General features: G+C 37.3%; 1 protein-coding gene across 1 annotated transcript in view; it reads right to left on the bottom strand.

The window, feature by feature from the left end:
* The window catches only part of LOC145983356 (long-chain-fatty-acid--CoA ligase 4-like), a 37,444-nt gene that overhangs the window by 9,692 nt on the left and 5,186 nt on the right, over positions 1-22,566 (bottom strand). Inside the window, exons 2-3 of the mRNA XM_083116494.1 lie at positions 21,419-21,556; positions 5,011-5,286 (exon numbers count right to left, since the gene is read on the bottom strand). Of these exons, the coding sequence (XP_082972620.1) occupies positions 5,011-5,286; positions 21,419-21,556 (414 nt within the window). The remainder of the gene's footprint in view (positions 1-5,010; positions 5,287-21,418; positions 21,557-22,566) is intronic.

Here is a 22,566-nt window from a genome sequence, read left to right as displayed (position 1 = left end):
GTAACACGCTGGGCGGTGGGAGGGCATATGCAGACATTCAGAACCACAGCTGTATGCTGACCTTGACACTGGACGCATCAGTGCTTCCATATCCAGATAGCTGGTGTCCAGTTGAGTTTGTACGTGTTTGTGAAGTGTTAAGGTGTTAACAAGTGTTTTAGATTGTTTTGTTTTAGTATTACTGGTGCTTTTCTGCTGTCTAATAATGCCACGTACAATTTAAAACAACACATTTTTATGTACGACTCTTATGTCATTACAAATTCTTGTAGGGAAGTCAGGAGTTTTGCAGCAAAATTTGCAAATGTTCCTGTTCCACACAGAGAAATGTTCAAAAATTTACGAGGGTCACTATTTATATTTTGAGCCTAGCAATGAAAAAAACAGGAATTTGGCATTGAAAACTGCTTTGTTGTTTTTCGAAGTATTCTCCTTTATGGTCAATACACTTTTGCATTCGATCGAACCATTTGTCAAAGCAGTTTTTCCAATCTTCTTGAGACACCTCCATAATATGGTTTTTGAACGCATCAACGGCATCTTCCGCCGACGAAAATCGTTGTCCACGCAATTTATTCTTGACATTCGGGAACAAGAAGAAGTCATTGGGTGCCAAATCAGGACTGTATGGCGGATGACCTATCAATTCGATTTATTGACTGTTCATAAAGTCTGTTGTTAGACGAGATGTGTGACAGCTGGCATTGTCTTGATGAAGAATGATCCTACGGCGTTTGTTTGTTTTCCGTATTTGACCAAGACCTCTGGTAAACAAATTGTTGTGTACCATTCAGAGTTGACCCTTCTACGTTCCTCTAAAGCCACAGTTGCCTCCATCTCACAGTATGTCACATGACGATCTTGCAGTATTAGGTTTTGCACAGCATCAATGTTTTCTTGAACAACAACTGATTTTGGACGACCTTCGTGAATCTCCTCGGTGAGCGAATGGCAGCCACGATTAAATTCGTTATACCAGCGTTTCACAGTGGCAAAGGATGGGGCTTCATCGCCAAATGTGGAAATAAGTTGATCGATGCACTCTTGTCTTGATAATCCACGTCGAAAATCGTAAAAAATCATCGCACAAAAATGTTCACGAGTTAATTCCATTTTATTGTTGTCGCGCAATCTCCAAGGCAACATAAACAACACAAATCAAGCTATTGACAAAACACAAATCAAGCTATTGACAAAACATTTGAAGTACGTTATGGTCAATAATGCCAGACGATTCCGTGCAAACGTCAAATCGCGCCTAACTTCAATCAGTGTTGCCAAGGCTCAAAATATAAATAGTGACCCTCGTATGAGCAAATTTAGGGAAACAGGGTCTGTTCTTGATAAGAAGTGAAGGGGAAACAGCGTATGCTTACTGAGGAGAAACTAGACATTGGAGCACGATTGGGACACACTTTTCAATCATCCCTCCGGTACCTTGCATAAGAAACAGACATTTGCATGACGTCTGCATGGCAAGCTACCAACCAACCCCTTAAACATGAAGCCATACATTAGAAGAATTGAAAGAAAGTATCAGGAGAGTAATTGAAACAATTTCTGAAGAGGAACTGATGTGTGTTAGTGAAAATTTCCTTAAAAATGCCTTACATGTGTGGAAGTAGGAGGACACAATTTCCAACACTTCTTGTAACAAGGTATGTGCTCTATTGAATTTTAACTGTCTGTGTAATTGTACGAGTTTATTTCATTACATAGCTAGTGGTTCCATTTACGCAGATGAAGCATCCAGTTTGTCGGCAGATGTGCTCTCGCTGCCCGGCGTAATAGCAGCTGCTCTACGGAAGACTCAACCGTGAAAGCATCTCTCACTCTAATTATCACTTTCATTAAAATAATTTTTTTTTGATTATATTAAAAAAAAAAACACTTGTCGTTATTTTAATATAACATATTACTATTACCATCCACATTACATAAAACTAGTTCTTGCTCTTTTTGTGGCACAGTAATTCGTTTCTGCTGTGTTGACAAGCTGAAGGTAGTGTGGTAGCATGGTTTCCATCTCCCAATAAAACTAAAATAGCACACACAAAAAAATAGTTGTGTGTGTCGGGGGTTTCAATTTCTACTGATAATTTTCAAATCTCTGTCTAGACCACAAGAAAGAAAGAAACCTTTCGGCAACCTTAAGGAAGGCATCAGTTTGGCTGGAGTATGGCAATAAAATCATGAAATGCATGGTGTATGGTTGGGAATGTTTGTACATGAACTGCAGGAAATGTAGTTATTTTCATTTGACATTTTCTTGGTAGCTAGATGCTTTTAAGAGGACTAACTGGAATTGCATCTCAATTAAATCAATCATGGTATTTCAATATGGGAGATTAAACTTACAGTTACAAAACTTTTGAAAATACATCGCATGTTTCTACAACTACAAACATACATTTCTATCATACCTCACTGATCTACTAGTAATTAACCCCTTCCCTGCAGCAATGTTGAAGGCTTCCAAAAAGAAATCATCTATATATAGACCAACTGCATTTTAGTTTCATTGTAAATAATAACTATGAAAATACTTGCCGCATAATGAAGCTGGGAAAGCAATCTACATACAGGGTGTCCGGCTTAAACGTCCAATAAAAGAAAAATTCATAACTTGAGATGTATTCGAGATATTTCTACAGAGCTTAGTTCTACAAAAAGAGTAACTCAATTATTTTTTTTACATTAACTAGTATGTTTCAATATGTGCACAGTTTGTGGTGCAACAGACGTCTAATCTGTATTCTCTTTCTCTCTCAACGTGTTGTTCAGCATTGCAGACGTAACGTTGTTGATAGCTGCATGAATGTGACGAGCAATTCACGTAAATCACAAACTAGTGTTTAATACATTTTTTTTACAAATCCCCAAAGGAAAACAATCAAGCTACAAACCCCCAAAGGAAAACAATCAAGCGACGTACTGTCTGGGCTTCTAGGGGGCCAAGAAATTGGATGGCTACCCCTACTAATCCAACACCCAGGAAATTCACGGTCGAAAAAAATTCTGACAATTCCTGCATAATGACACGGTGCGCCATCTTGCTTGAATATCACGTCACGAGGAAGTTGTGGCACAACATACAACTCCCAACATATTCAGGTAATTTGCTCCATGAACGGTATGCTCCGTGAAGAAATATGGCCCTATAACCCTGTTCTTCAACAATGCACACCAGACATTCACTTTTGGAGAGTCACGTTAATCTTCTCTCACTACACGGGGTGGTTCCGTTCCGCAGATGTGACAGTTGCATTTATTCACCTTCCCGGAAGTGTGAAACGTACACTCATCTGGAAAACAAAGCGAATTGAGGTATGCCTAGTTTTCATCAATTTTAGCAAGAATTTCTTCCGCGAATGCTTTTATCAGCAGCTTGTCCTGAGGTTTTAGTTTCTGACAAAGCTGCAATTTCTATGCCCATAGGCGCAACCGTTTAAGGAGAACATCATGTACTGTCGACCTAGGTATCTGTAATTCCCTACTTGCTCGTCGGACGGACTTCCTAGGGCTTCATTGGAAGGACATGTAAATTTCAACACTAGCCTCTGAAACTGCAAGCTTTGTGTGGTGGCCCGACATTGACTGCACACTGCCGGTTTCCCGAAGGCTTTTGTCCCATTTCTTGATGGCTTTAAACGTGGGAACATTGTCAGTTGGTCGTAATTGATACTAACGCCGAAAACGACGTTGTACAAGACTTCAGCTCGGCAAAAGCAAGCACACAGAAAACCTTCTGTTGTGGAGTCCACATTCCTACTGACGTATGTGCTCGCCACAAACAATGCATTGGCGTGATTTCGCAAATAATGTGGTTATGCGCATGCATATGTGCAGAGCAACCACACAGAAAAAAAACATTTTGAGTTACTCTATTTGTAGAACTAAACTCTATAGAAATATCTCAAATACATCTCAAGTTATGAATTTTTCTTTTATTGGACATATAAGCCGGACACACTGTATATACTCTGCCCCATAATGAAGCTAGGAAAGCAATCTATATATAGACACTGTCGCAAATTGTAAAATGCAGGAAAACACTTATTACAAAAATATATATATATACGGGGATCGTTGCCCCGCACCTCCACCATGTTGTAAGCCCGTTTACCTGGGCTTTGAGAGGTACAGGGTAGTTTCATTTAAACATTTTAGGTAGAGCTTAATAATGTTTGATGGCTGAACCTGCTCCGTAGGAGGGTAGAGATATGGAAAGTTGGTGTAAAAGGTTATTCACGCTTGTTCATACCTGGTAGATGTGTGTGATGTCTTGTCCTAATGCTTCTCGCAGACCGAATCGTGAAAGTTCCAAGGTTCTATCCAGCGATCCTCAGATCACCAAGCCGGGCGATCCCTTGCACCTTGTAGCATGCTAGGCAGCGGTAACTCCGTGTTCCATCGTCGTAGTTAGCAGTGTAACGTGTTGTAGAGTAATCGGACTAGTTATCCATGTAGCGTCGATGAGTGTCAGAATCAAAAGAGCGCTAGCTCCGGGTAGGAGCTTGCTTTTATCATTATCGGCGTCGAAAGGTTGTTAAACCTTTCGAACGCGGTAGATCCTGTTTAGATCCACGCGTTTGCCTTTCCAGTTCCTGGTTTTTACGGAAGTTACAAGCTAGCGCATTCTTGAGATCGCTCGCTGGTCGGACAAGTTCAGGAAATGAACAAGTGTGAATATTAACATGACGAGGTTTTCTCGGTCTAATGGTCTCCATATCTCTACAATATATATATATATATATATATATATATATTTTAGGAACTGACAAAAGCATCAACAATGGATTGTTTGCCCACATAGACTACTAAAAGCACAAAAAAGTGGTGTCTACAAAAAATGATTTCCCGCAATACAACAACCATTACTGCCTATGTATAGACCCTATGGGGGCAAAAAAACAAAAACAAAAAAAAACCTTTTAGTGTGTCTATATATAGATCTGGAGCAGGATCTGCAATTTGTCTCTAAAATACACACACATCCATGGCACTTACTTTTCTTTCCATGAGTTTGAATTTCCTTCAGCACTGCCTTTTCAATGTCTGGATCTCCGCACATATCTTCAAGGGACACACTATCTCTTCCCAGCTTTTGAGCCAACTGTGAAAGTTTGGACTGTTGGGGCACAATAAGTGCGACGGTATAGTCCTTCTTTGAATCCCCATATACACATATGTTTTCCACCAATGAACAGGTTTTTAATTCTGCTTCTACCTTACCAAGGGAAACATACTCCCCAAAATTCAACTTGACTAGATCCTTTTTACGGTCTGAAAAAAACAAGTGAAAACATACTGTTCTAGTCCAGACTTTGTGTGTACATTCTCTTTATGCAATTACTATCTTCCAACAAAATATAAATCAAATAAAATAGAATTTTCACTTGAACAACCATCCAGCCTGAGGAACATTAACATTTTTAGAGGATTCTTTGAAAAGATGGAATTAATGTTCATTCTCATTCTTATTAGGACATACACAAATGTACACTTCTCCAAATGTTACTTGACTGCCCTGAAAGATTTCTAAGTACAGAACTCGTTAATTTGGCAACATAGCTCTGCAGAACCAGCAGAGTAGCCAACTCTACTGCAGGTCCCTTTACTAGGCGACAAACTTAAATGAGAACTTCACACTGTTCACCTGAGAAAGAGCCTTCATGAAATAAACCTCTCACTTTACATCAAATCTCTGTGCAATCTCCAGTGCGTTTCTCGTGCTCAAGATCATTACAACAAAGCACAAGGAAGTATATACTCTGTCCCAGGAATCTCTGGAGAAAGCAAACGAAGGTACGTTTCTGCGCAAGAGGGGGTCGAACAATGAAAACTTGTGAGGAAACTGGATTGCAGTCTGAGGAGACTGAAGTTACCAGCTGTTTAAATCAGCATCTGCTTCGTTTCGCCCACTTGCAGTCTCCCCTTCTCTACCGTTATGCGCGGCATTGCTCCAGAGATTCCCGGGATAGTGATGTTGAATGGGAAATCTTGACATTTTCCAAATATAGGATTTCCATTGAAGATCTGATCAAAAAGGGAACCGATATAATGAGTAATTCATAAAATATTTCCTGACACAAATTTCAGTATTTTCATATCATCAATTACAATGAATGTTTTTTTTCTTTCAAATTATAAAACAATTTAATACTGTACAAATTTCAATAACTTTCTACTTTCAGAAATCAAATTGGGTTGTATATAAACTGTATTTATCTTTAATATGTTATTTACGGTAAATTTATAAATATAAAAAATAGCATTTTAAGGATTTTGTTCGTCTAAAGTCTTTTAACCAACATTTCGTACGTAACCTTACAAAATATAAAATACTGTTGTTTGGTTCGAGAATTATTAAAACTTTCAACTAGCAGTTATTCACATAAAATATTGTATATAAATGGTGAGCTTTCTACAAAACTACTATTTTTGATCTTCAGAAATAAATTTGTTGATATATTTTGAAAGTTTACACTACTTGGAGCATTTCTGAAAAAAAAACGGAAGTTGACAGGTGCCATCGTTCCCAAGCTATATCAAATCAAAAATATCCAATATGGCGTCCATCAGCACATACATGGCGATTGGCTAATCCACTGAATGTGTGTTAAGTGGTATAACAATTAATTCTACCAAGACCTTTGCTTTTATCAAGCAGTCAATGATTCCAGACTTGACCGCAGGACTGTGATAATGACACACTTGTTTGGTACTGTCCTCCATTTGGAGACACATTTTATGGTGTACCTTTCATTAAAATACATTAAAACTTACATAATTTTAATGCTTATAAATTAGGCTACAAGTTTTATTGGAAACAATCTCTTGTCATTTAATTTGTTCAAAAGTTACAAGGGAAAAGTTAAGAAAGTACTAGAAAAATTTCACCTTTTAAAGACTATTTTTTAAATTACGGCAAAACCACCAACATTATTGGAAAATTGAACATAATCTTTTTTTGAAGCCCATCTAATGTGGATAAACAAGATAACCTGTCGCCGACCATTGGTTACGGAGATATAAGCCAATAACAGTTTGCGAAATTGATGTTTCGGGGGGGGGGGGGGGGGGCACCATGAGCACGGGCTTTTGGGATTTTGCACTACTAGTAGTGTTCCAACAACTGACCAAAATTGAGCTTATTCAGCTTTTACAGAATTATTCCCGACATCAGACTTTTTTGTCCTTCAAAGACTGGTCTAAGATTGTTTCCGATTCTTCACCTTTTTTCTTTACTATTTTTTCTTCATTTCTCATAGAGGACTTGTAAAAAAGGTAAAGTGCTCCCCTGTGCTTAGCACTATGCCATGAAGGCATATAGGGGGTGTGGGGGTAACGCCCCACACTTTGTTGATCCGGTCGTGAGTGGGGCTGATGTGATCAGCATCAGGAACCGGCCAGGAATCTAACCCGGGACCTTTAGCATGGTAGTCAGATGCGTTACTGCCTGAGCCACCGTGGCCACTTCATATAGGACTTTTACATCTTGATAATATTGAAATTTTTTGTATCAACAATAAACTTATTAGTCCAGGAGCCAGCCCAGATATCGGTACCATCCAAGGTGACAAAACATAAATGGTACTGAATTAATTGTTGCACCAATGTAAGTAAAATAATACATATGTGATAACCTTTTCAAGTGAGTAACTTTTTCATTTTTCTCAGAGGTTACATGTCTTCACATCAATTGCATCAGACATGCGTCAATTGCGATTATGCAAGTTCAAAACTTACACGAAAGAACCATATTCTGTGAGAAAATTCACTGTCTTTCTTAATATAATCTTTTTACCATTTAACAGAACACAAGGAAATACAGTTTCAGGAATTGCATTCTGGTGGGAAGATAAATCTGGTGGGAAGATAAGCAGTGTAGTTTCTCACAAATGGGAGGAGGAGCCTATTATCCTTCTGAATGTCCTACTTAGACATGATGGAAGATCTTGCTAGGCCTGATCCGAGCATTTAGAGATGGAGATACGATGCTACATTTATCATCCATTTGAGCAATGATACCATGCTGCTTTTCATATGACAGACTGAATTTTGCATGCTGCCTACTATACTACTGTGCACACATGTGTTAGCTGGCCACTACACATCCAGATTATGTGCACTCTGAATTAATGCGAGGCTTTTGAGTTCAATCGAGCTCCACCAACACTTTTGGCCAAATTTCTGTTCACCAAACAATTGAAGAAAGTATAAACAAAGATACCCCAGACACAGGAGGGACAAAATGGTTTAGTTTGAAGGAAGGTGTAGTGACAAAGTACTGCAGTACCTTACAGGTGAGTACAAAAGCATGTATTTGAAGCAGCTGAGACACATGATAGATCAAAACAGGTTCAAATTGTCCCATCACGATCTTGAAAGCCCAAGGATCAGGAAAGGCGAAGCAGATGTGAAGTCCCTCGCCGATCGCATGGGGTAGCGAAGGATCATCTGAGAACTCTTGAAGTCAGAGAGGAAGCCTAACAGACATGTAAACGAACGCGGTTAGATGAGGATCCACCTTCAGTGAAATTTTATGATGAGATGGCCAAAAAAAAACGTGAAGACCTTCTCCAACGTCTGCACAAAGAAAACCCAAACATCAAAGCAGAAGTGGTTATAAAGGCACACTTTTAGTCATAGAATGCTAGCAACTGAACATGAAAGAGGCCCTCTACCACGCACTGGGCTCTGGCAAATGTTAATGGTTCACTTAGCAAGACAAACATGGCCACATTTGCAAGAGAGCTCGAAGAGACTGTTGCCTTAGTTCAATCTATTCCAACATCTTCAACCTCCATCACTGATGGGATGAACCTTGTGCATAAAATGATTGGAAACAACAAAACCTTCTCAAAGCTGGCAGTGTTGGCTTTGAACAGGACCCTCCATGAGGGAGTACAGAATGAAAGGTAGATGTATTTGATGTCTACTGCCAGCATTCAATCAAAGGTGATGAAAGATTAAAGAGGGGTTCAGCCACGATACGCAAGTATAGCAGAAATGCAGGAGGACACCATATACAGGAGTGAAAAAAATGTTGTGTAGTTCTCTCAATAAGATCAGGATTATTAACCTTGAGACTCCTGAGCAGGTTTACGAAAATATCCCAGTTCTCGCCCGGAATTTTAAATTTGAACACTCTTTGGAGGAAAATTGTTATAACTCTGGCACTATGGGAGCAATCTACTTCGGATATGTTTTGTTTTGCAGCTAAAACATCCGCGCATGCAACCATGTACAATTCAGAATGCCGGACCAAGGAAGGGGGGCTTGGGGGGACACGACCCCTGAATTTCAACAGAGAAAACATAAAAATTTGGAGTTTGATCCCTCTTCTGCTATTTTGGGGAGAAGGTGAGAACTTTAGTATTCTTTTCAAAGAATGGACATTTCTCAAGAGAATGAAACATGTTTCATGTTCTTGGGTGCCACAAGTTGAATAATAAGACAAAATGTGATTATTTTTTTTTTACGAAAAATAGAAACTTCGGATAAGTTTTGTTTTGCAGCTAAAACATCAGCGCATACAACCGTGTACAATTCAGAATGCCGGACCAAGGAAGGGGGGCTTGGGGACATGACCCCCCGAATTTCAATGGAAAAGAAACAAAAATCTGGAGTTTGCCCCCTCTTCTCCCACTACTTTGGGGAGAAGGCGCAAACTTTATTCTTCTTTTCAAAGAATGGACATTTCTCAAGGGAATGAAACATTTTTCATGTTCTTGGTGCCATACAAGTTGAATAATAAGCCAAAATGAGATTTTTTTTTACGAAAAATAATAATTTGCATTTTTGGAGGAAAATTGTTATAACTCTGGCACTATGGGAGCAATCTACTTCAGATAATTTTTGTTTTGCAGGCAAAACATCAGAGCAAAAACCGTATACAATCCAGAATGCTGAATCGAGGAAAGGGGGTTGGGGGGCAACCCCGAATTTCAATGGAAAAAAAAACAATAATCTGGAGTTTTTCCCCTCTTCTCCAGCTATTTTGGGGAGAAGGCACAACCCTGAGTATTCTTTTCAAAGAGAATGGAACATGTTTCATGTTACTGGGTGCCATACAAGTTGAATAATGAGCCAAAATGTGAAACTCTGTTCAGAAATGTGGCATGGATATGTTGCAGAGGGGGGGGGGGGAGGTTGGTTATTAATGTGAATTTTCCAGGCTTGCTCCAGACCTGTGTCAGTCTCTCCACCCAAACATAAGAGTATGAAGGTCCAAAAAGAACATTTATTTCGTAATCAGCACCATGATACCATCGCCGCAGTACGACCTTACTCTGATGATAACATATGGTATCATCGGGAGAGTAAAGGTTAAGGTCCTAGAAGAAGATTAGATATCCACGTGAGGCAGAAAGATGCTGAATGACAGGGCCCTGTATGTGACCTGCGAGGAAACCTGCTACAAGATAATGGAGAGTGAGTGGGAAGAAGTGGGAGATTTGCAGTCCACACAAGAGGAGCTGACACTAGACTGTTCCTGCATGCCTTGCATGCTGCAAATTCTGGGTCACAGGCAATTGTGATTGTAGCTGAAGATACCGAAGTCATGGTTCCTTGTCTGGGGTTTCAAAAAAATATTCACTGCCCCATTTACTACATGTGTGGGGTCTCAGAATTAACACATTTCATTGTCATCAACAAGCTAGCAAATTCAATTGAACAACCCATGTCCTACAGTCTAATTGGCTTAAATGCCTTTAAAGGGTGCCTTTGCCGGTTGTGTGGGAAGATCATACCTCTACAGATGGTCAAAAAAGACTGCTCCTACTAGGTCAGTCATGGAAAGTGAGTGATGAAGTCTCTGACAAGATCGAGCAGTTTACCTCCTGCAGGTATGTTGAAGTTTCCAAAACTGGTAAATGAACTCTGCTATCACCTATTCTCTACCAAGAGGGGAGAGATTGAATCCAGCTACCATGGGAGACTCATTTAACGCATGTTCCATGAGCCAACTTCCAGGCAGCAATATGGAAGTGTGACCTGCAGGAAAACCCTATGGTGTCAAACCCTTCAGAATATGGATGGACAAAATGGTGAAGATGAAAACCTTGTTATTAAGTGGATGCGTTCCCCACCTGCAACTGGGGAAACTGTTAGCAATTAGCATGCAATTGTGTGCATTCCTGCAAACTGAACTTGCCTGTCCAATGGACTCAAGTACACATACAAAGGCAAGTTAGAAACATTCAATAACCAGAAACAGCAGGAAGATGAAGGATGTGATTTTCAACTCGAGGACTCAGACGATGATAGGTGAGAGCAGTATCATGATTGATTGTTATAACTAGAGCCCAGATTTTAGGCACTCTGAACAATACTTTATGTTGCCTTTTTTGCCTATTTCACCTTACGCTGCCTTTTTCAAACATTTTTGCCTCTTTTGTCATTCCGACAAGGCATTTTTTAAAATTATATTTCTCTTCTATTTGATTTCGTTTTTCAATAACCCTTGTTATTCAAACGGCACCACATATTTAATTTACACAGCAACAATTCATGCACAGGTTTTAAATTCAATACAAGACAGTTTGGCAACATTGCATTCGTTATCAGTTTCGCAGAAACAACAATGCAACTTACTACTTTGCTGAAGCAAAACAAACGTACTTGATCTCACGTCGCGATAAGAGATAGTTAGTCTCGAATTCGCCTCGAACAGAAATTCGCTGCCAGTTCTCTTCTGTAATTTGGAGTGCAGAACCATGTTAAAAATGCCTCCCAGACAAAGTGTGCCTTTGAAAAGCAAGTTAAACTGCTATGTGTCTGAATTTGGAACCAACATCTTTTCTTCTGTGTAAAGTGTGTGAGAAAGCTGTGAACCACGGGAAGAAATATTTCATATCTCAACACGTGTTGTCAGAGAAACATAAATCAGCTGCAAGTAGGAAGATCGGACAGAAGAAAGTACGTCAGCTTCCAGAACTTCTGATAGATCACAGCCGAAAATCCGAGTTTTCAATGGTGTTATGCAAAGCATTTATTGATGCAGGTATACCGCTGTGGAAAGTAGAAAATCAGTCTTTGAGAGAGAGCTTGCATAAGTATACAAACGAGACAATACCAAGTAAGTCCACGCTGAGAAAGTATTACGTTGACATGTGTTACAATAGCATTGTTGACCGTATTTGCGCTGAACTACTTGGGAAGATGATCTGGATTTCCATAGACGAGGCTACTTTCCACAAATGTGGCAACATGATCACTTCTGTTCCTGGCCCTAAAGGCAAATTGGTTAGTGAGAAATGTGTGCATGTTCGTAGTGAAAATTCTGATCTTGAGGAAATGGAAAAGATCGGCAAAATCCTAGAGGGCGACAATACTGTCACCGTTGAAATCAATCCAATCGTGACAGCATGCTTCAAATACACCCCTGTAACATCAGTTGACGTGGAAAGGTCCTTTGCGGCTATGAAGAATGTTTTGTCTGACAGAAGACAGTGTTTCACGACTGACACCTTGAAGAAAATCCTAGTTGTTAAGTGCAACAAGTAAATACGTACTGTGCATTACTAAAGTGTCCAAAATGCATTTTCTTAAATTTTATTGTTGCAATATCTTTGAGACGTGTGTTCATTTGTGTTTATTGTTGCTAAATCTGCAAATTAAGAAAAAGAAACATTCATTGAAGTATTAATATTTGTCCCATTTGAAGGCAGTGGGTATGATAAAACTTTTAATGTGCGTTTTTGTATTTGTTTCTTTGTTTTGGCCCATGTAATATTAAAAATACTACTAAAGTGTATGTGGTGTTTGTTTTTGTTGTGCAGCAAGCAACTAAATTAGATTTTAAAAAGGAGCCATTTTGCTGGGCATCGTAAATATTGAAAGTAAAATCCGAATTGTTTACCCTACGTAACAGCAGCTCAATAATATTTACTAATTTTAGGTTAACATGTAAATACATTTTTAAAGATTTAAAAAGAATTTAAGTCCTTCTCTTCAATTTTCACTGCCTCTTATTGAAACTTGACTGCATTAGTCTACTAGGCCTAAAACTAATGACTAAGAATTTAGTTGCTATTATTGCATTCCACATTAATGCACATAATAATTCCACATATAAAATAATTTTATTGCTAACGTTGCTTTGAATTAAGTACTTTCTAAAAAGTAGCCATTGTAATCAGTCAGAAAAGAGTTTCACGGGGTTTGGAGACAAAAGTGGTTATAACTCCCATTAAGCTACCACTCTGCTGAGGTTATCACATCAGAAAATTTCCCTCACGGCTGGAGCATTGCAAAAATCATCACTAGCACTTTGTGACTGTCTTCTACATTCACAAACAACCAATATTTACTTTATTTCGATTGCGTACAAGTTTATAAAATTAACAGGGAACTATTGAGATTAAGAACGCTGTATCATTGTCGATATTTGTTTTAAGTTGTTGATTCCGATTTGTTTTTGTTATATATATGTAAGAAGATTGAATTAAAAATGTCTTGTGTTAAAAATCGAAAAATGAGTTTATATCAAATGTTATAAAGTGAAATAATATTTTGGAAGTTGAGCTGTGTTGCTTAATTCTTGCAATGTAAGTATAATAACATTATGAACCCCAGTTGAGCGCTGAGGACTTGCAATTTAATTCTAAAATTGTGTTAGTCTGCTCATCCTTCGCGTACAATATATATTCAGTGTGAAGTATCGTTGCAAGAAATTGGTGGCCAGTGTGCGGGAATTTGGTTACACTGAAGAATTGTAAATTTTAGGCTTATTAGTGTCCCTTCCTTTGTGTACTTCATATTTTCGTTCTGTTGTCGTGAATACAAATTAGTGCAATGACAACGAAGAATGTTCCTATCGTGCCATTACCTACAGGTACTTCAGATTTTAATGCTCAATTATTGGTCATGTTTCGGGAATTGAAGGAATCGAATGACAGCGTAAGGCAAAAGTTGTCTGAGCTTGAAAAATCTCACAAAGAGCAGTTGTCAGAGCTTGAGAAATCTCAGAGAGAGCAGTTGTCAGAGCTGGAGAAATCTCAGAGAGAGCAATTGTCAGAGCTGGAGAAATCTCAGAGAGAGCAATTGTCAGAGCTGGAGAAATCTCAGAGAGAGCAATTGTCAGAGCATGAGAAATCTCAGAGAGAGCAATTGTCAGAGCATGAGAAATCTCAGAAAGAGCAGTTTACAGAACTTGAAGACAGAACGGTGAAGTGTATGGAAAATATGAACAACACTGTTAAGGAGTTGGGCAACTCACTCCGGATGGAGATTGGGCAGGTTGCTGAAGCTTGCAAAACAGCAAATGATCAAATAAAGGAACACGTTAAAGTGTTGGATGAAAATTTCCAACAGTTGAATATATCTGGTGAAGCGAATACCAACAGCATTCGTAAGTTAGAAGATAGTGTTGCTGGATTGAGTTTGCAGGTAAACGAGCAGTGGAATGTTATCAGCCAGATTAGGGAAAATAATAATGAAGTTTTAATTCAACGTGTTGAGATCTGTGAAGCACGATTAAGTGATGTAACAGCTAAATTGCTGATGACTAATGCTTCAACAATCCATAGAGCTGCTGGGAACAATGGCAACAACATTACTGAAATTTCACGTAATCCAGAGCATCCTGTATCTTTATCCTTGTCATCTTCCAGTGCTTCAGAAGATGAATCTTTTCCATTGCATATGTCAGGAAAACGTAAATCTACAGGAAATCCTAAATCTAATTTGTCAGCTCCTACTTCACCAGTTAATTCTCGATTAAAGAAGCCTCATAAAACTTCACATGTTAGTTATGTTGATCCAGCAAATAATGCTTCACAATCTAGCAATATAGACTCTGATATGTCTGAAGTAAACAAAACTAGATATAATTCGCAAGCAACTTCTGGTAAACGATTTAAACCTAATTATAACACGAAGCACCATAGGCACGCTACTATCATTGATTCTGATACAAATAAACCATCTACTTCTAAGGAACAACCACGAAAGTATCTACGGTTGAATGACTTGAATATGTTGCCTAAATTTTCTGGAAATCCAGAGAAATCTAGCCCAAGGAAGTTTATTAAAACCTTAACTTCACATTTGGATTTGCTTCAGATTCCAAATGTTCAGAGATTGGAATGTATTCGGAATTGTTTTCAAGGGCCAGCCGAGGGATGGTACAATACGCACGTGGATTCCTTTATGACATACAAACATTTTGTACATGAGTTTCTGAACCAGTACACTTCATACTCATTGACGCAGGCTCAGTTGTCCGAATTGAGGAACAGAAAGTATGATCAAAATAGCGGTATGAGCATGGAGGCGTTTGCCACTCGTACTTATTCAACATATTACAATTTGGTAGAGCGTCCTAAAGATGCAGAAGTCATAGACATTTTGATTAATCAGTTTCCATCAATTACGGCACAGACGATATTAGGTGCTGGCCTAACGAAGGTTGACGACGTTATTAACTTATTGAAGAGACTGGATTTGATAAAGACCAGATCTGGTAAGAAGTGTGATTTGCCTAGTGATTTTGAAGTGAGAATATCCAGGTTTACTAAGTATTCAAATGCGTCAGATTTCAGAGATAAACAAAGGTACAAAGTTCAGACAGTTAACACGCAACCAAGAAACAGCGAGCAAAATCCTAATCAAAGGAATAATGGACAGTTCTCTCGCAACAATAGAGATTCTAATTCTGGTTCTACATCCGGTGGTAACTCGTATAATAGAGGGCAAAATGTAAATGACAATTCTGATCGGCGTCAGGACTTTACATTCAGAAGAAGGAATCAAAATAATTATGGCAATCAACAGTTCTTTAGAAGAAACTTAAATGCAAATAACAGAAGTTATAACAATACCCAATTTCGACGAGACAGTGCGAGACCACAGAATGATAGACGTTCTAATACAAGGCAAGGTTATCTACAAACGAGGTCCAATTCAGATCCTAATGTGGCTTGTTTGCCTTATTCCCCGAACAATAGTCAAGGTTTAATCAGTGAAGTAAATTTATGTTGTAATTGTCGTCAACCCTGTGAACAATCATTCGCTTCTCTAAACAGTAATGCTATTTCAGGTAGCCGATTGAATGAAAATGCTGTTTCATTTGATCCCAGAGAAACACAAGTTAAAGAATTAATACAACCAGCGATGGAGTCACAGTCAAACGAACGCCGTGGGTAAATGTAGCCCGATTTACTCGCAGTGAGAATACAGAGGGCTGTGTTGCTAGTTTTAACACGGAATATGGTTCACAAAATGTTCAGTCACAAATTACAAATATTTTTCCTGTATATGATAATTTTAAAGACAATGACCAGCTAGCAGTGTTTTTCCAATTGGAATGGTACGAAGAGGAACCTACTTGGACCATGGATGATAGTGGTGTACCATTTCCTATTACCGATCAACCTGTTATTTTTGGGTCCATTTGTAATTTAACAATTCGATGTATTATTGACAGTGGAAGTCAATGTAATCTAATGAGTTACGAATTATGGTGCAGTATCAAGTCCATTGTACAAAGTGCGAGATTGGAATCCATAGATCAGGTAAAATTATTACCATTTGCTGGACAACAAAAATTTCGAGTTGTTGGTAGGAAAATCCTTCACCTTTTAATACAGTCGGAGACTTTTCCGTTGGAAATGTTTGTGTTAAAACAATTACATGCAGATATAATCTTAGGTATACCATTCCTTAGGCAATATAAAGCTATACTGAATTTTAGACAGGAAGAAGTTACATTGGTATCTCCTGAAAAACAAGAGGTGACACAGTCTTTGTTACGACTGAAGCCTAACGATCAGCATGTTGATAAAAGGGTTCAGTGCATTTCGGCAGAAAATTTGCCGATGAACACAAATTCCAAAGAAATCTACATAGTAACTAAAGAGAAAATTGTATCAACAGTACAAAATTGTAGTAAACTCTCCTCACGTCAGCAAGCGCTCTTACGTGAGTTGCTATTAAAATATAGAACACAGTTTTCGAATAAGCCTAGACCCGCTAATGTTGGATACTGATTTACCAATTCGTGCTCCAATTTATCCGGATCCTTTTGCTAAAAGAACAGCTTTGGAGAGTGAATTGAATAAGTGTAAGAACTGGGGCATTATAAAGGAAATGTCGTCCCCTTACCTAAATCCATTGCACATAGTTCCAAAGGCAAATGGAGAATGGCGTCCAGTGGTAGACTTCCGTCGTTTGAATCAGCATGTGATTTCCCCTCTCACTCAAGTCGAACCCATAACTGAACTTCTGCAACACTTTCATGGTGCTACATTCTTTAGTTCAATTGATTTATCATGTGGATATTTCCAGATACCGCTAACTCCAGACTCCTATCCATATACGGCTTTTTCATACAGAGGGTGCCAGCAAGTGTTCTGTTATTTACCTTTTGGTATTAAATCAGCGGTGTCTGTGTTTATGGATCGCATGAACAACCTTTTTGGACCGGAAACCAGTTCTTTTGTGTTGGTATATATTGACGATATTCTTATTTTTAGTTCGAATGCTAGTGAACATTTCAAACATTTGGAGTATACATTGCAGGTTCTTCGAAAGGCAAATATGTCCATTAAGTTTGCAAAGTGCAAGTTTTTCCAGGAAGAAATTCTGTTTCTTGGACATGTAATATCTGGTACAAAAATTAAAGTGGATCATTCTAAGGATGCAGCATTGTTGCAATTTCCAGTCCCAAACAATAAGAAATCACTGAGAAAATTCATTGGATTGGCAAACTGGAGAAGCCGATTTATTCCTAACTACTCGCATATAGTCACACCATTATACAGCCTGTTACGTAAGGATACTATTTATGAATGGACTCCGATACATCAAGAAGCTTTTGTTAAGTTAAAGAATGCATTAGTAGCTGCTCCAGCCCTACGACAGCCAGATTTCAGTTTGGAATTTTCTATATCCGTCGATGCTAGTCAGAAAGGATTAGGAAGTGTACTGTGGCAAGAAGCAAGTGATGGAACACGTGTCATTCAATATGCCAGTCGTACACTTCGTGGTACAGAGGCGACTTACAGTACTCATGAACTAGAGTGTTTAGCTATTCTTTTTGCAGTAGAAAAATTTTCGATATACCTTAAGGGAAGGCATTTCCACATATACTCTGATCATAAGTCACTTTCCTGGTTGGAAACTGCAAAGTCATTGAACCCTCGTTTAACGAGATGGGCACTGAAATTACAGTCCTATGATTTTACCTTTCATCACGTGTCAGGTTCCTCTAATTTTATAGCAGACACTTTAAGCAGGTTCCCAGTGAGTGAATATAATAAAATATCTGGAGAATATTTGTATATAAATCAAGTGATACTAGATTTTAAACAGGAGGAAGTCTCAAATATGTGGTGCTCTGCACAAAGGTCAGATGAGACCTGTAATCGTATTATAAATTCACTTAAGGAGGACTCCTTGCATAGAATTTCAAGTAAATATTTTCTTCATGAAGATATTCTGTTCTATAAAGCAAAGCCTGAGGAAAGATGTAAAATTTTTGTTCCTGAGGAACTTATTCCCTTAGTGCTGCATAAAGTCCATGATTTAAAAGGCCACTTTGGTTATGATAAAGTTTTAGCACAGTGCCAGAAAGTTTACTATTGGCCACGCATGAGAAGGAGTATTCGACGTTATCTAAGAGATTGCTTGGAATGTGCAAAATCTAAATCAATAAGCCAGCCAATATTTCGGGACGAATATCATATATTATCTACTCAGCCTCACAAATTTCTATCAGTAGATCTTATTGGAAAACTTCCCAAATCTAAATGTTACGAATATTTGTTGACTATTGTGGATATTATGTCAAAATACATTATGATTTATCCTCTGAGAAAGGCCACTACCAGAGAGATTGTTAATCGTTTTGAGGATGGTTATTTCAAGCATTATCCTGTGTGCAAAATTCTTCTGTCCGATTGTGGTAGCCAGTTTACTTCCAAAGAATGGAAGTTGTATCTGATTTCAAAAGGAATAATTCATTTAACAACAACGTCTTACAATCCCAAAGCTAATCCCATAGAAAGGTATAATAAGGAAATTGTAAGATTACTAAGATTATTTTGTCATCGTGATCACACCACATGGTCACTTAAGATCGATAAGGTTATAAAATTAGTAAATAACTCCTGTTCGAGCATAACCGGTTTTACACCTAATGAATTATTTTTGCACGAGGAAGTCCGAGACTCCATAACATCTGAACTCAATTGGCCCGAGGAAATGAGGAAGTTGCCATGGAAGGAAAAATTATATTTGGCAGAGATAAATTCAAAGAGGAAGAAGAATAAATCAAAAATAAGGAATGCTCCCAATGCAGTTAAACTGAAACCAGGACAATTAGTGTTGGCAAGAAATCGACAAATGAGTTCTAAACTGGATAAACAAATTCATAAGTTATTTCAATTATATATTGGACCATTTATGGTAAAAGAAGTTAAAGGAAATTTCGCATCTTTGTGCACTTTACATGGTGATAATTATGGAAAGGTAAATTTCTCTAATTTGAAAATGTTCAACTGTTCCGAGGAGAAGAAAAATCAGTTATTGGGAAGCAATTGTAACGAAGTTAATTGAATTTAATAATTGTATTGTTCTATTTAAGCATAAATTTATCTCATTGTGATTGTAGAATGATATGTGGAAGTCAGTCATTATAGTTGTGAAATGTGCTACTTTGAGGAGAACGTTTATTAGTAAACTTGTCGCATATTGTTGTATGTCTAAATATTATGCAAGGATCAGGCATGTTTTAACCAAATATCTTGTATATATATATAGGGATCAAATAATGATAATCTGAGGCAAGTTGTTTATTGCATGAGTAATGTTTCAATAATTAATGTACTGAAGAGTCGTGTTATGACTGTACATATTGTATTTTATTTATATTAAGTAGTTTAGCCAACAAGGAGATTGGGTTCCGCAAGGCTACTTCTAAGTATTGTTTCTCGTATGTGTGAATTATATATGCCTCATAATTTGACCCATAATTTTTATGTCTTGAGAAAACTCCTTGTGATCTGCACATTTTGGATAACATACAGGGTGATCATAAAATGTTTGATCCCTCGAGTAGTTTTCTATACAGAATGGGGGACTATGTGACTGTCTTCTACATTCACAAACAACCAATATTTACTTTATTTCGATTGCGTACAAGTTTATAAAATTAACAGGGAACTATTGAGATTAAGAACGCTGTATCATTGTCGATATTTGTTTTAAGTTATTTTCCTGTAGTTTACGGTTATTACAAGCATAAGAAAACAGTTTTTCTTTGTGATGTTTCAGGAGAACACACGCTCCTTTCATCAGACATTTATTTTCATTTTGACTAAAGATACAGTTTTAACAATGGTTAGTAATTTTTAAACAAAAAGAATCTGTTATATAATGGATGTTGTCAATGTTACATTGTTGTAATATAGCAACTTAACTGTGAAAAAAACAGTCTGTTTTATTTTTATTTAAATTATGAATCCAAAATATCATCAGGCAATTCAAATTCATCATTGTTTTCACAAAGTCTCTTGATGTTTTCTGTTACATTAAATTTTAAAGATGGTGGCTTACTCCATTTGTGAAAAAGAAAACTCCATACTGGATCTATGTTACCATTTTCATTATTTAATTTATTCCAGTGTTCTTCTGCAATGAACGAAGCTTCCCAGACATTCAACTCTGTGTTTCCCGTTAATCTTTTTAAAAAACGTCACAAAGAAAAACTGTTTTCTTATGCTTGTAATAACCGTAAACTACAGGAAAATAATTCTATAATGCAAGCAATGCGTACATACAAGAAAAACTATTGTTTTAAGTTGTTGATTCCGATTCGTTTTTGTTATATATATGTAAGAAGATTGAATTAAAAATGTCTTGTGTTAAAAATCGAAAAATGAGTTTATATCAAATGTTATAAAGTGAAATAATATTTTGGAAGTTGAGCTGTGTTGCTTAATTCTTGCAATGTAAGTATAATAACATTATGAACCCCAGTTGAGCGCTGAGGACTTAATTCTAAAATTGTGTTAGTCTGCTCATCCTTCGCGTACAATATATATTCAGTGTGAAGTATCGTTGCAACTTGCCACCTCAGGGGGTACCAATAAGTGAAATTTTGAACCCAAGCTCATGGACTATATCCAGTCCTTCACATTTGTTTGCATTATCTTTTGTTAGTAAAGTACTAAACAATGTTTTTCTTTGATACAAGTAAGTGTAAATAACACTTATTTTATTTAATCATGATCAAGTTAGCTGAAGACAGCAGCTATGATTTTAATTATATAGTTATAGTATAACAATTTTTACAGCAAGAACCATTTACCTCCCTTCCCTACCAAGCCTCCAAAATATTTTACTGTTAACTTACCCTGCCACACAAGGCCACGTTAAAAAGTGCAAATGAAACTTTAATGCTTACCAATGATTTTAATCACCCCATCTTCATGAAATTCTCCAACGTCTCCAGTTTTGAACCATCTCTTTCCATCTCCATTACAGAAGTCATCCTGAGCCTCTCGTGGCATTTTGTAATATCCAGGTGAAATGTTGTCACCACCTGCAAGATAATTTTCAAAATGTACAGATATCGACAAAATATTGCAAGAGACTTTAAAAAAATTAATTCCTTATAACTGAATCACTATTAGTTTTTCTTGTCTATACGCATTGCTTGCATTATAGAATTATTTTCCTGTAGTTTACGGTTATTACAAGCATAAGAAAACAGTTTTTCTTTGTGACGTTTCAGGAGAACACCCCTGCTGCTATCACCAAGTAGTTTGGAATGTACATTTAATGAATTCAAAATGAGAAACTCTCTACCAGATGTGGAAACCACAGGAATATATAATATAAGTTGTTCATGTTCAAAAGATTATGTGGGACAAACAGCAAGGAAAATGGCACGAACATGATTTGGACATTATAAATCTAAACCCAAGAACAGGTTTGTCAACTCATATCATCGAAGAGAAGCATTTGATTAAAAAGAGAAGGGTTTTAAAAAAGATTAACGGGAAACACAGAGTTGAATGTCTGGGAAGCTTCGTTCATTGCAGAAAAACACTGGAATAAATTAAATAATGAACATAGATCCAGTATGGAGGTTTTTTTCACAAATGGAGTAAGTCACCATCTTTAAAATTTAATGTAACAGAAAACATCAAGAGACTTTGTGAAAAGAACGATGAATATGAATTACCTGATGATATTTGGGATTCATAATTTAAATAAAAAAAATAAAAAAAATCTGAAATAAAAATAAAACACTGCTTTTTTCACAGTTAAGTTGCTATATTACAACAATGTAATTATATAACAGATTCTTTTTGTTTAAAAAAATTACTAACCATTGTTATAACTGTATCTTTAGTCAAAATGAAAATAAATGTCTGATGAAAGGAGCGTGTGTTCTCCTGAAATGCCACAAACAAAAACTGTTTTCTTATGCTTGTAATAACCGTAAACTACAGGAAAATAATGAATCACTATTGGTTTAAATTTAATTACTGATGCAATCAGTCACAAAGCACAAAGATAACAACAGGCAAATTGCTAATCACTATT

Source organism: Lepisma saccharinum, unplaced genomic scaffold, assembly GCF_977018435.1.
Source record: "Lepisma saccharinum unplaced genomic scaffold, izLepSacc3.1 HAP1_SCAFFOLD_860, whole genome shotgun sequence".
NCBI lineage: Eukaryota > Metazoa > Arthropoda > Insecta > Zygentoma > Lepismatidae > Lepisma > Lepisma saccharinum.
The sequence above is the reverse complement of the archived record's forward strand: the minus strand, read 5'-3'. Positions and strand labels throughout refer to the sequence as shown.